The following is a 15,568-nucleotide window of genomic DNA, read 5'->3' as shown; positions in this document are numbered from 1 at the left end:
GAGCCTCTATTTTCTTTTCTTTAAGAAAGTTGTTACCTTTTCTGCACTCTAATGCTCCAGCCTTTACTATTTCCCAGGACCTTAGGAAGTCAGCATGGATTTGTTATAAATCATCTAAATAAGAGAATCTGCAACTTCCTAAATTATGTAGTTTATAAAAAATGTCAGCTTCTGTCAGAGCCTGGAAAGTTCTTTTAAAGTGGTAACTTCATTTTGCGGCCTCGGCCAAAAGAAACAGCTGTCATTTTTTCTCCACGTGGTTCATCCCTAGCACTGTATCGTGTCCAAAGTCTCTTCTTTTACCAGCAAACAATAAAAATGTAACTTTCAATGAGCTCATTACATTCAAGGAATTTCTTCAGCTCCTACCAGTTTAATGAAAGCGTGAAAACTGTTCCTCTAAAGCAGAGAGGATCTGTTTGCATAGCTTTCGAAGTGTAACTGCACCAGTTCTGAAGCAAAAGGAATACGTCTATTTCTTCCATGTATATGGCCAACAATAACTCCTACATTCTGACAGAATCATGTGCATATTGGCGGGGACGGGAGTTCCAAAATCCTTTATCAGGAAGTCCACAATTAAATAAAACGCAGGCTCCCCAGATACTGAACTGAATCGATGCACAAGCTTCTTCAACTCCAGTCTTCACCACTGCTTTTTGTTTTTTAAACACAGTTACAGTTATTTTCTCCAGCAAGAACACCACTATTTTCCACTGTAGATGACTATAATAGACGTGAACAGTAACTAAACCGAATTCTCTTGGACGGGGAGAACTAATACTTTTCTACCTAAAACGAACTCAGTGAAGCAAACCACTGGGTTATTAATGCAGAACTCATCTACTCATTTACATTACACTGAAAAATATGCTAGTGGAATGTATCCCATGCTCCACTTAGCAACAATCTTGTAGTCTCTCAAGGACATTTAACTGGAAATAAATTGTATCTTTGACTTTCGGACAGGGAACTCTTTGTAGAATTTAACAGAAAGAAGTAATTCCTTTTATATCTCCTGCCCATATAGCAATTCAAATCACAGAACATCACACGATAGTGAAGGTAAATCTACAACATATGAGGGAGCAAGCATGACAACAATCTTCTTACCATCATTTAACCTGCATAAAATCCTGTATCCCCTAAAAGTAGCAGTGAGTGGTGTTGAGAACAGGCTGAGCATGAGTGAGCTGCGAAAGCAGGGGGACTTGCATTACATCCACAAGTGACCAAAACAAAACCAAAAAAGCAGTTCAAATGTAGTCTAAAGTGACTTAAAATACCTTTTCACTCCTAAATGAGCTCATTTACATATACAAAATAAGTAAAAACAAAAAGTGTATCAAGTGTGACACAGCAATACTAAAATGTTAAATATTCCCATTATGTTAAAAAGCCAAATTCAGTTTTCACGTAGGTAAATAATTATGATCTGTGGAGGTTTGAATTACTTTAACTTCTTTATGGTTATGGAAGGCAACTGGCAAGAAAAAAATATTTATATATACATTTGGACGTGTTTATAAACATATAAATAAAAATAAAGATCTAACATGCTTTATATCCTAATCTTCAGCTCTACACAATGGAAAGGGGAAGGAGGGAAGGAAGAGAGTAGAACATTTCAAACGAGACTATCTAAAAATTTTAACTCACACCACATAATATTCAAAGTCACTTGCAAAGACACTAATTGATATTCAGCAAAGAATGACCTAAAGTAAAACGATCGAAAGGACAGCATCATTGCAACACTCAGGCTTCATCTATAATTTTAATTAACAAAATTTCCCTATCATTAAAACATAGTTACCCACCTACAGGTCAGAAGGTGGATGCTGTAACTACTTCGATTTTTATATAGCTGATTAAAAATTACTTAAGAAAATATGAAGCAACACTGTATAAAAAGCAGCTCTCAAATATCAGGCATTGTCAATGATCTTTCCAGAGTAAAGATCAGCAGCCCAAAATTAATTCCCTGTTAAGTTCATCCCTCCTTATCTCATCCTATCTTAAACAACATCCTGGACGGTCAGAGCTAAGACCAGCGAAAGGAGCCAATGATTACCACTATCTTTTGAAACCATGGATTTATCTCTCAGTACCGTGGGACGACCTTTCTTCATTTCAACTCTGACAAATGAATGTAGGGAAAAACCCTGTAGGACATTTTTGCAAGATTTCATAAAGCAAAGCTCCCTTTCATGTGGAGCTGAGCTCAGCAACTGGCAAACACGCATCCTCTCCCCTCCCCATACCTAACATTTGTAATTATATATTTCTTAAAAAATGTACAATTTAGACATAAGGCACTATAGCCAAGCTCTGAGCAGCCGCAGAGGTTAGAGGCCTTTCAGCTCGAGGCTGAAATATTTTTTAAAGTGCTTGATAAATCAAGAGGAGCAGAAATCCACATGGAAACAAGCCCCTGTCCCCACCCTGACAGCACAGTGTCTAGGATACACATAAAAAGAGGAAAAAATACCATATAGTGTCAGGTGAAACTGTGATGAATGAAGATTCGCAGTCATCCCAGTGTAGCAGGTTACCAGTCAAGATAAAGATGACTTCTACAGAAGAAATCCTTCTGATTATGCAAATATCTTTAGGACTAACAAGACCCATCTGGTCAAATAACATTTAAGATTTTAGAAGCTGTAAACTACAAACTCATATAAAGTTGCAGCTTGGAGCTAGGTTTCTAAGAGCCCACTGTTAATTTACAACAGCAAGTAACTTTCACTTAATTTCACTTACTTTCTGACAAAACCCAGTTATTCACAACTGTTCCACATCTTAATTTCACCAGCAATATCATGATCTCAGCAGTCTGCATCTCTGTATTAGTACTGAAAGATGGCAATATAAAATATTTATTTAAATAGAGTCATAGAATCTTGAGGCCATTTCCCCTCATCCTATCCTTTGTTACTTGGGAGAAGAGACCAGCACTCACCTCACTACAACCTCCCTTCAGGCAATTGCAAACAGGAATAAGGTCTCTCCTCAGCCTCCTTTTCTCCCGCTGAAATAACCCCAGGTCCCCCAGCTGCTCCTCATAACCCTCGTTCTCCAGCCCCTTCTCATTGGTCAGAGACAATAGGAATATAGGAATATGACAACAGGAAGCTTAGCTTCCTTTCATGAAGGACTGAGAAATACAGGTCTTCAATGCTTTCTAAAGTAATATTAAAAATTCATTTGTTTACTCAGCAGGACTTTCAGTACAATGTGTGCTTTTCATTGCTCTAACTTACCTCTGAATGCTTTACAGATCAGAAATACTAACAGTTCCATCACTAACACCTGCTTTTCTTTCCCTCCCACCCCTCTTATCCCTGCATTTTAAGAAACCAGCTAAAAGATGCATACAAAGTGTAGATGTTCCCAGATACTCTGACTGATTACTTACATCATACTTTGCAATTCGGGCGTAAAGCTGGTCGATTTTCTTCCACCGCTTGAAGAGGCAACCGTCGACATTGGGCTAGCCACAGTGCTGCTCATCTGAGTAAACAAAGAAATAACAGCACTTAAAATACTTGCATTTTATTTTACAGAAAGCATATATATACACTTCTAACTAGATAGTTAAAAGGGAGGAAAAGCTTTTTGGGGTAGGCTTGAATGCAAAGAATCTGCATGCAAAGAGAAGTTTATGTGACACTGCAGCAAACACGACAGTTGGTGTTCATGGTACTCAAAGTATTGGATTGTCTGCTGTTTTGAAAATTACCATCTCAGCAACCCATTGAGGGATCTCCTCAGAACACCAGCAGAAAAGAGTTAAGATAAAAACACTGCTGTTCCGGAATAAATGGTATTTTTTTAGAGACCACTATCTTGCTACCCAAAACATCCTTTTATATTCCTGCAGTATCCTAAACACTAGTAAACCACACCCATGCTGTCTCCAGCGAGACCAAGAGGAGGAAAACAAAATCTCAGAAAAAGCCAGAAAAACCTCAATGAGCACCACGATCGCAAGCTCCCTTTCTAGAACAGCAGCTTTAGGCACACACATTTTTAAGTCTTCAAAACAGAAATGCATTAGAAAGAGTGGGATCATATGGAACTGTTGGAATGGGTCCAGAGGAGGCTATGAAGATGATGCGAGGGCTGCAGCACCTCTGCTCTGAGGAGAGGCTGAGAGAGTTGGGGTTGTTCAGCCTGGAGAGGAGAAGGCTGCAGGGAGACCTTAGAGCAGCTTCCAGTGCTGAAAGGGGCTCCAGGAAAGCTGAGGAAGGGCTCTTTTCAAGGGCCTGGAGTGATGGGACGAGGGGAATGGCTTTAAATTAGAAGGGGTAAGATTTAGATTAGACACTAGGAAGACACTTTTCGCGCTGAGGGTGGTGAGTCCCTGGCCCAGGGTGCCCAGGGAAGCTGTGGCTGCCCCATCCCTGGAGGGGTTCCAGGCCAGGTTGGATGGGGCTTGGAGCAGCCTGAGCCAGTGGGAGGGGTCCCTGCCCATGGCAGGGGAGGAACTGGGCGGGCTTTGAGGTCTCTTCCAACCCAAACCATTATATGATTCTGTGATAATATTTATATGACTAAGGGTACTATCTTTATACAAAATGTTTTACAGCCTTTCAATGCAAATTTCCCTTTAAATACACAAGACAGTCCTACTCTTGTTCCATAAATTAACCAACGCATCTGCATTTTCCTCTTTAATCAAAACAAGTCAAATGCCTGTAGGTAATTTCATTTTTAAAAATAACTTCATCTACTAAAACACTGTCAAATCAAAATTTATTTAATTATAGAAAACTCTATAAATGCAGTACAGGGAGTTTCATTTTTCCCTTCAAGATTTCTTTTTAACAAAGCGCTGCACACACTACGTAAGGCTCCTGATAAACAGAACATATTCCTACCACGTTTCTTGCTCTTGTAGCTTGCTGCACACTAGTAACAGTTGAGTTGCACTGCTTATTTCTTGTACCATTACTAGTAGCAGTAGTAATGACAATGAAAAGCATATGTGAATATAGTTTGCTTTGCTATAGGACCTCTAAAGAGATCCTACCTTTCTCCACTTCTGAATTTTACAGTTAAGATAATTTCTTTTCTAAAAAATAATTTGAAAGTGCACAAACAGATTTATATTAAATGCTATTAAAAGCACTGAAAGCAATCACGTTACTTGCATTACTCTAAATACCAAAATCATAAGTTTACGCTATTGGATATGTGTTTATTAAGGCTTTCACGTAGATTTTCACAGACTTCTGTTCATCTTCAAGCAGATTCAAGTTCAGACCCCCATCCTGCAAGCACTTAGGCACACATGTAACTTTAATCACAAGTTTACTCCCATTGGAGTCTGATTTTAATCATATGAGTAGTTACAACCAGGCTTAAGCGCTAGCAGGATCCTGCCATAATCAGCAGTTACCAGAGTCTTAGAATCTAAACAGTCACACGAGTGAGTTAAAGATAAAAGAAAGTGAAACCCACCAAGAACATGAAGGAAGGTGGGAGTATCTCTAGGAAAGCTCTGTGGAGCCATGGAAGGGAGTGAAGAGGAGGCTGCAAAGGTACCCAGCAACAGCCCAAAGAGTTTGAAATTTATACGTGTTTTACTGTTTATTATTTGATTGGAATTGATTATCATTCATTTTAGTAGCTCTATATCCACCGTCACAGCATCAATATTCTTAAATCTAAATGAATGCATTGTAAATTCTGTATCCTCCTCAGACTCTGGAGACAGTAGTGAGAGGAAAGACTCAATAAGTTCTTTCTAAAACAGCTGTAGAAAAAAATCCTAACACATACCAATCCTATGTGCCTTAAAGCTCAAAGACTGACTTACATGTAAAGACTTCAGGGTTTTTTAATTTTTGGGTTTTTTTCATAAAATCAAAGAATCATAGAATCCCTAGGTTGGAAAAGACCTCTGAGATCATTGAGTCTAACCACACCTGTCCACTACCCATCACGAGGTTCTGTTCTGCTAGTTTATGAAGTATTCTCCCAAAATTCTCCCAAAACATGGAACATAATTCCATAGTTACCGCTTCAGAGCATAAGACTTGTGATTCAAGCATATCCTATTTTAGAGTGAATACTTTCTACAGTTCCTGCCCTACAGGTGTACAAGAACAGTTTAATTAAAAAAACTGGCTGAAGCTCCTCTGCTCTGAGTAGAGGCTGAAAGAGTTGGGATTGTTCAGCCTGGAGAAGAGAAGGCTCCAGGAGACGTTAGAGCAGCTTCCAGTGATGAAAGGGGCTCCAGGAAAGCTGGGGAGGAGCTCTTTCCAAGGGCATGGAGTGACAGGATGAGGGGAAATGGCTGCAAATTGGAAGGGGAAAGGTTTAGATTAGACATTAGGAAGAACATCTTCATGTTGAGGGTGGGGAGGCCCTGGCCCAGGTTGCCCAGGGAAGCTGTGGCTGCCCCATCCCTGGAGGGGTTCCAGGCCAGTTTGGATGGGGCTTGGAGCAGCCTGGGCCCGTGGGAGGTGTCCCTGCCCATGGCAGGGGTGGGACTGGATGGGCTTTGAGGTCCCTTCCAACCCAAACCATCTACGGTTCATTCTATGAACTCGGAGGCCTGTACATCTGTATAAGTATCAGTGGGTTTGAGAGCTGAAAGTTTATCAGCTACTGCGTCACTAAAAACTTGGTCTCCCTATTGCAACCAAATGATTTAACTTTCAAATCAAGCAGGTGTACAGCATTTTCTTGACACAAAAAAACAACAGCTTGTCAGGCTTCATCAGACCCTTCACAATAATTACTTCCACAGCCCACATTTTGTTTGATGGTTTAGATAATTAAGTTCTTTACACATCAAAGTCCCACCATCCGTATGTTCTATTTCCTTTCTTCCGGACATTAAAAAAAATAAATCATTCAAAAGCAGAAGTACTCAAATCAATTTTCTTCAATAAGTTCAGCTAACATGGAACTGAAAAGCCTACTGTAATCTTCAACGGGTCAATATACTGTATTTGTTTTAGCTCTGAACTGAAATGCAGCTGTTTGCCATATTCTACAAAATGAATTCAGATGTTCAGATTAGGCCACAGATTATTTCAACATGCTGTATTTTAATCACGAACTCCAGTCAGGAGAAGATAACGTCTGATAAACACTATTTGGACTAATCATAAGTTCCTACCCAAACAGATCCAAGTTTTACAAACTCTTTTGCCATAAGTAACAATATTGCAATTAAATGTGTAATAACACACTATGTTTACACTAAGAGGTATACATAATCGAGACTTTAAAGCATATACAGTAATCTCGAAGTCATTTATAGAATCATAGAGTCATTACGGTTGGAAGAGACCTCTTAGCTTGTCCAGTCCAACCATCAGCCCAACCCCACCATGCCTGCTAAACCATGTCCTCAAGTACCAAATCTAAACCTGGTCAGTTTAAAACAAAAGTGGAGTCTCATGGATTTTATCCATCTCCATTACAGGCAAAAGAAGGTGCAGAATTACTCAAAAAGCAGTGTCCCTCCATAAACTTTTACATGAAATAACAAATTAGGGTAGAATTTACTGTTATGATAACTCAGTTCATCAAACATACATCTAGCATGGTTACCGCACCAGCCCTCTTTTCTTGCCTTTCACAAATACGTTTTGCATACAACTCAAAATCATGCAAAAATTTAAAGACTGTCACATTTTCATTTCTAGAAACCCAAACAAAACAGGAAGGAAATAAGAGCTGAGATGACTATGAATTAACACAAAATTAAAATTACGCTTTGGTTTTCCCACTCTCTACTGCAAAGTACTTAGATTTAGTCTGCTACCACTGAGGATTTCACTGCCACACAACCATAAACTCAGCTGATCACATGCAAGACTGGCTTTCTCAGTGTGTGCTCAAAAGTACTAAAAAAGGAAAATAAAAAGAAAGTAAGTTAAAAATCCCCATATCATACAGAGTAGATATATGTGTGTGTGTGTGCGTATGGCACTGGCAGAGGCTGCTCAGGGAAGTGGTGGAGTCCCCATCCCTGGAGGGGTTTAGAAGATGGTTAGATGAGGTGCTCAGGGATCTGGTTTAGTTGTGGACAGGTATGGTTGGACTCAATCTCACAGGTCTTTTCCAACCAAGCGATTCCATGATTCTGTCATTATATTGTTTTGCTGATTTCACTCTCCCAGCAGCATGGAATAACTGGATACTAAAGCACTAGAGTATTAAGTCTTTAAGTTCACCCAAGCTGTCCAAGCAGGCTGGAACCACATTCTACAAGGTCTCCGATAAGTACAATGCAGGGATGACCTAGATTTTTCTACAAATTAATGATTCGAAACATATAATGAAACACCTTTATCCTCTAACCTGTTGAGGTCCAAAAAAATCAGCTTCTTGTGTAACAATTAAGAAATGGCTTTGCTAATAGGCAGTAAGACAGCTTCCACATTCTCTAAATATGGCCTCTTAAAAGCCAAGCAGATGAAGAAAAGGCACAAACTTCCAAGGAACAGCCAGACCAAATCCAGGATTCATAGCAGTCTGTGGGCAGGCAGTGACACATCTGCATCAGGTCTGCACACAATAACATTGTTCAAAGCTAGGGATGCAATTTCAGCTTTCTTTCATTTTTTAATTAATTAACAGAGTATCACAAAGCGGAGTGCATGCACTGTTCATGCTAAGGGTAACACACTACATCTGCTACTGCTGCTTCCATTTAGCACCTGATAGACTGGAGGCTTATGATGATTCTGTTCTAAAGCAAATACCAGAAAGAAATATTCATCTAGCGGTCAATGCACAGCCCAGCTTTCACCACCCAGACAAATAAGTATCTCCTCTTCAACTGTGAACTCTTCTTTAAGAGTGAAATATGCTGGGAAAGCCCCCACAAATATAAGGACCACAACTGAACATCATTCCCCCCTCTCCTTTTATAGGGCAACTCAGTCGTTCTTTTCCCATTACAGAAGTTACACATTGTCTGATAGCAAAGGGTAAAATACATGTCCAAATACACCTAAGCACAGATTTTGGTCCAAAGAATAAAATGTATCTTCCTGATTTTAACATTAAAACTGACCTGTTCCACATCCTGGAGATAAAACAATCTTTAATGTTTATTTCTGCAACTCATAAGAAAGTATCTGTGCATTAATTTTATACATAGACCTTCAATGAAAGCAGAAAACAAGCACAACTTTCTCTCACTGACTTCCCGGGGCGGGGGGGGGGAAGTCAATAACCAACTACAGACTATAGCAAAACCTTCTGACTCCATTCTGAGCAAAACACACCGTATTCTACTCAAAATTACTCATATTCTAAGCTATTATTTGTCCATCCGCAAGTTCAACATGACAGTTATTTAAGACTCTTCTGAAACAGACCACAGAATGGTCTGGACTACTGAAAGAATACTAATACACAGATGTAACTATTTTATTTGAGACTGAGAAACATACAGCATAATCTTACATGAGAGGTATGCCTCTACATCTGGAGATGTTTACCAACACTTCTCATAGTTTCTAACTCCAGTCTAATCAGAGCTCTGTCTTTCCCCAGAGCAATTTACTTGCTTTTAACCACGAAAGGAGGAAAAATTAATCTAACGTATATGCCCACCTCCCGCTGAACTGAATGTGCAGCACTTTCTGCAGAACTCCATGTCACATCTGACAGTTCATCACAGAATTACAGAATTGCTTGGTTGGAAAAGACCTTTGAGATCACCGAGACCAACCGTCCCTGCCCACTACTAAACCAGATCCCTGAGCACCTCATCTGCCCGGCTTTTAAACCCCTCCAGGGATGGGGACTCCGCCACCTCCCTGGGCAGCCCCTGAGAATCCTTTCCATGAAGAAATGTTGCCTGACATCCAGTCTGAACCTGCCCTGGTGCAACTTGAGGCCATTTCCTCTCTTCCCCGGGAGACCAACACCCACCTCCTACAACCTCCTTTCAGACAGTTACAGACAGGGATGAGGTCTCCCCTCAGCCTCCTTTTCTCCGGGCTAAATAACTGCAGGTCTCCAACCCCTTCCCCATCTCCATTCCCTTCTCTGGACACTCTCCAGCCCCTTAATGTCCTTCTTGGAGGGAGGAGTCCAAAACTGAACACAGTATTTGAGGTAGCACAGCAAATGAAGCTCCGATGACTATTTTTCTTTCTTCCTAAAAATGCCTTAGCAGTGTAAAGACCAGGCATCTAATAACAAACTTCCTGTAGCTTCCAGAATCTGGCTCCTGTAACCATAACACTATTTGGACTAGCAATTTTTTTTTTTCCAAAATGCATTATTTCACTAATATATCAAATATTCCATAGTAATTATTTAATAATTGCATAGGCGTACAATTTAGTGACCACGACCTTCCCACGGCAGCCATGGACAATTTTCAGCAAAAGAAATACAAGGTGTGCTTGCCAGCCTTGTGATAAAAACCATTAATCATCGAGAACTTACATATTTGACTCCAGCACACAAAAAATGAAGACTCCAATCTGTAACCTACTCACTACTTTGCTTTTTCTGAAGCCTAACAGTTTTATGTGACTATGCAGATTACTTAAGTTAAGTTTGTTCTGCCAGTACGCTCTACTCCTCACTTGCCAGCAAGCAAAGCCATTAGTCATCATGGTCACCATCTACCTTTTGTTCCATTTATAGTAACTTAAAATTTAAGGTTGCGCTAATGCAGCTGCTTTCTCCTTTAAAACACAACTAAATTTAGCCCCTTCTTGCTGTTAGCTTTAAACTATACTTTCAGGAATATCATTTCTCTCTCTGGACCTTCACCTGTCTTCATCTGTTCAACTCCTTTCAAGATGCCATTTTCTTCCTACCCTATCACACCGATTAGGTGTATTGATCCTCCTCCTTCCACACCATCCTTAGCTGTGTTTAGTTCACTATCTGAAATAGAACTGAAATAATCTCATAACGTAGTTTCACCTGACCTTAACAGAACATTCTGGTGTATCAGGAATTTCATACTTCGCCCCACTGCTGCCCTCAAGTTAGGACATCAATGTCTGCATCAAAAATTCCTAGTCAAGAATGAGTAGTCAAATACAGACCTGAGATAAGAGCTTTCTCCAGTTCTTACTGCTGAACTGTTCCTCCTCTTTCTGAAATCACTGCTTGCAACCATAAATCTAAAATATCTAAAGCAGAAACTGTCTGCCTCCATCGTTACTTATTTGCACACCACGTAGCACAAGGAAAACTACAGGAACAACAGCCACAGCTTTACTATAAACTACAGTCATGAAAATTAGTTTGTAAGAAGTAGGTCTAACACTTAAGTCAGCAACCTTCACAGCACTAACCCCTTACAATAATCTAATTCACAGATGATGTCCAATAGGTATTCTTGTTTACTCAAAAACACAGGTTTTTCTTCGCTACTTAAACACATGATTTTTAAAGGCACTTAACGCTGGAGAGCTGTATTAATAATTCTTAAGATTTACCTGAGAGGTGTTAGCAAGAGTTAGGCCAATATCCAGCTGCTTCAAATCACCTCTTCCATACAAGCTCCTGGCCTCTTTTCACCACAACTGTTAGTTCTGTGATAGTTTCAGGCATTATGTCAACCAGAAACTTTGCAGTCGACTCAAACACATGTAAAATACAGCACCGAAGATTGTTAAAAAGCAGAAATCTGTTCTGCCTTAGCTTGCAAATGAACACATACTAAGATGACTTTAAATTAATAATGATTACATGTAGCACTAGGAATGCCAAGTATCTGAAACACAGATCACAGATCTCATTAATATCTATTTCAGTCCCTTTGACGTGCAGTTTATCTGACCAGCTCCAGAGAAGCTCCTAACCGAGTCGTTACTGCCCAGTTCCACGAGAACATAGGCCTAACTAGTTTCCTTTTCTTAACATACTTTGTATACCTACACATTTGGATATTTCACAATTTTAGCAAGAGCATCAATTAGTTTCTCCACCGTTTGGGTTTGGCCTCATGCCTTAAAACACACTTGCAATAATGACCTAGAAAGACACCGTCTAGCTGGTCTCACTTGAGGGCATCACAACAGGATGGCAATACTGACATGTCCAACGTTCAGCATTACTCTACAGACTACTGTACGTATCTAATTCTTAAAACACTTGTAGTTTACTAAATTACAGCTTGCTTATACTGAAAAGTCACTAACTGACTAATCAAATTTCAGACAGCTCCATTGTACGTTATTCAAAATTGAGCCCAAGAGAGTAATTCAGATGGGTATGATCCTCCAAGGCTTAGCAAATAATCTAAAGGCTACTGAATCTTGTTAAACCTTAAGCAATGTTTCCAAATGCATATATTTGAAAATCACAAGTAAAATGCCAGAAAAGCAGAGAAGGATTTCTTATTTACATATCAGAGATGTGACTGAGTTTCTCCTTCTGCCTTTCCAGCATATGCTGGTTGGACCTCAAGATTTTGTTCAGGTTCATCGCAGCTGAGAATTTCTTTACCTAAATGAAACCTAACATTTGCACACTTCCCCAGACTCACAGAGACAAGACTTTCAGAAAACCATAAATAAATACTGTAGCAGTTTGAAAAGCTACTTTTAACATCAGCATTCCCATCTACACACAACAAAAAGGAACCAAAATAAAATAAAAGCTGATTTGCCTGTTAGTAACATGCAAATATTGGCCTTTACAAAGTCCACCGAAGTTAACAGACTGCCACTGCCTTCCATGCCACTGGGATCTGGCCAACAACGAAGACAGATATGCAAAAAGGGAGCAAGGGAGGGTGCACTGCATCCTGCCAAGTCAGTGAGAGTCGCACGGGGTGCTGTGCCTTAAGCCAAGGGGAAAGAGAGGCCTGGACCGAGAAAGAGAACGATGTAGGAGTTGCATCAAAGACATCAAAACAAAATTAAAGTGTATCACCAACACCACTGCAAACCCTGAAACAGATTTGACTCTTAGGAAATCATATGCCTCATAATAAATCATTGATACTAATGCCGTACAGCCCACTTGGTTGTTCACAATGTCAGGCTCTTTCCTCCCCTTCAAATACACAGCAACAAATATTTTGCATCTATAGTATGTGCTTTATATTCACCGACTGCAAAGCGTTCATTTGATTAATTTCTAGGAGCTCACGTGCAGTTGATCTGTACATAGAATGTATATAGTTAGTAAGCAGCAAAACTCCGAAAGCCTGCACAAAGGAGTATTCTTATGGAATATCTGTTATTGCTAGGTTTTTAGCATTTACCAGTAATTTCTGTGAAGATCAATCATTTCTGTAAGGATTCCTATCAACAAACCACCACACCTGTTTGTACAAAATAAATAAAATCCAATCCCTCCAGAGTAAAATTACAAACTACTGACATTTCATAGAATCATACAAGCATTAAGGCTGGAGAAGACCTCTAGCAGCACCCAACAGCACATGGCACAATGAACAGGACAGTGTCCAACATGTCTAACTCCGTAGACCATGAAAAAATTGACACCAAGAGCGAAACATAGCAAAAGTTGATCATCGCAACCTGCCAGCAGCGAGTAACCCCAGGTGTAAGCAGCAAGTAACCCCAGAGTAACCCCCAAAATCGCAAGGTGCACAGGCTGCAGAGCTGGCCGCTAGGTACCAGGTGGCATCGCTGGAGGCAGGGCCACTGCTCAGCATCTTAGCTTGGCAGAAGCTGCTCGCCACGACCTCCCAGCAACGGGTGAGCCCAGGCACAGTGCTCCCCCTGAAATCACGGGGTGCAGAGGCCACAGAGCCGGCAGGCAGGTACCAGGTGGCATCGGGGCTTCTCAGTGTCTTGGCTTGGCAGAAGCTGCTCGCTGTGACCTCCCAGCACCAAGCAACCCCAGGCAGGAGCACTTCCCCCCGAAATCGCAGGGTGCAGAGGCCGCAGAGCTGGGAGCGAGCTGGCAGCCAGTACCAGGGCTGCTCCTCAGCATCTTGGCTTGGCCACCAGAGCAGCCCCCTTCATGCAAGGAGCCCCCGCTCTCGGCCACAGAGCCCCCAGGGGTGACGCCTGGCACACGGCTGCTGCTCACGTGTCCTGTGCAGCCCACAAACCCACCACCATGGATGGAGTTAAGCAGGGACCCCCTCCTCCCAAGCAGACCTAACTGGAACCCGTGGGGTTAATATTCCTGGAATAAGGCCCCCCCAAAACTGAGCAGCCCTGCGAAGTTAGTCAACAGCCACACACCAATTGTGTGCCCTCGCTGGTGACTCGCTCAAAGGCTCACCCTGAGGATGGATGGATGAGGAGGAGGAGGAGGTGGATGAGATGTGCAGGGGAGGAAGGAAGAGAAGGAAGTGACGGGGGAAGGAAAGAAGCAAAGGAGGAAGGGAAGAAGCAAGGGAGGAAGGAAAGAAGCAAGGGAGAAAGGAAAGAAGCGAAGGAGAAAGGAAATAAGCGAAGGAGAAAGGAAAGAAGTGAGGCAGGAAGGAAAGAAGCGAGGGAGGAAGGAAAGAAGCGAAGGAAAAAGGAAATAAGCGAGGGAGGAAGGAAAGAAGTGAGGCAGGAAGGAAAGAAGCAGGGAAGAAAGAAAAGAAGCGAGGGAGAAAGGAAAGAAGCAAAGGAGAAAGGAAATAAGCGAGGGAGGGAGGAAGGAAGGAGCAAAGGAGGAAGAAAGGAGCAAGGAAGAGAAAGAAGCGAGGGAGGAAGGGAAGGAGGGAGGAAGGAGGGAGGAAGGAGGGAGGAAGGAGGGAGGAAGGAGGGAGGAAGGAGGGAAGGAGGAAGGAAGAAGAAAACGATGGAGGAAGGAGGAAACGATGGAGGAAGGAGGAAACGATGGAGGAAGGAGGAGAGGCGGGCGGGAGCCGAGGCAGCGCCGCCCGTGTCGCGGTGCTCAGCCCCGTCCGCGCTCTCCAGGGAAGGCGCGGGGCAGGAGTTGAACCTCGTCCCTTCCCTCCTGGCGGGCGGGGGTCGGGCTGGGGCTCGGGGCTCGGGGCTGGGTCCCGCCCCGCCGCGGCTCCGGCGCTCGGGGGAAGATGGCGCGGGGGGAGGAGCCGCCCGGCACGCGGCAGCGCCTCCATCGGCCGCGCCGGCACGAACCGGCCCCGGGCAGCCCGCAGCCCGCAGCCCGCAGCCCGCCTCTCCCTGCAGCCCCGCAGCCCTCCTCTCCCTACATCCCACATCTCCCTGTATCCCGCCTCTCCCTGCATCCCGCACCTCCCCGCCTCCCACCTCTCCCTGCATCCTGCCTTTTCCTGCATCCCGCATCCAGACTCTTGCCGCATACTGTTTCTCCCGGTGTCACGCATCTCCCTGCATCCCCGCATTCCTCCTCTCCCCGCATCCCACCTCTCCTTGCATCCCCCATCCCGCATCCCACCTCTTCCTACATCCCCCATCCCGCATCCCGCCTCTTCCCGCATCCCGCATACCCCTGCATCCCACCTCTCCCTGCATCCCACGTACCCCTGCATCCCGCCTCTTCCCGCATCCCACATACCCCTGCATCCCGCCTCTTCCCACATCCCACATACCCCTGCATCCCGCCTCTTCCCACATCCCACATACCCCTGCATCCCGCCTCTTCCCACATCCCACATACCCCTGCATCCCGCCTCTTCCCACATCCCACATGCCCCTGCATC

General features: G+C 42.8%; 2 protein-coding genes across 12 annotated transcripts in view; one reads left to right on the top strand and one right to left on the bottom strand.

The window, feature by feature from the left end:
* SUPT3H (SPT3 homolog, SAGA and STAGA complex component) overlaps nt 1-14,957 on the bottom strand; it is a 302,304-nt gene extending 287,347 nt beyond the window's left edge. Inside the window, exons 1-2 of one of the 4 annotated variants that reach the window (XM_054061055.1) lie at nt 14,866-14,957; nt 3,419-3,513 (exon numbers count right to left, since the gene is read on the bottom strand). In XM_054061055.1, coding sequence (XP_053917030.1) covers nt 3,419-3,513 — 95 coding nt within the window. In that variant the 5' untranslated portion in view covers nt 14,866-14,957. Of the gene's footprint in view, nt 1-2,491; nt 2,577-3,418; nt 3,514-14,171; nt 14,378-14,865 lie in introns of those variants that run through there. The other 3 variants (XM_054061054.1, XM_054061053.1, XM_054061059.1) reach the window with 3 other exon arrangements.
* The window catches only part of RUNX2 (RUNX family transcription factor 2), a 221,399-nt gene that overhangs the window by 30,151 nt on the left and 175,680 nt on the right, over nt 1-15,568 (top strand). The window lies entirely within an intron of this gene.

Source organism: Cuculus canorus, chromosome 3 (assembly GCF_017976375.1).
Source record: "Cuculus canorus isolate bCucCan1 chromosome 3, bCucCan1.pri, whole genome shotgun sequence".
NCBI lineage: Eukaryota > Metazoa > Chordata > Aves > Cuculiformes > Cuculidae > Cuculus > Cuculus canorus.
This window is presented reverse-complemented; position numbering and strand designations above follow the sequence as displayed.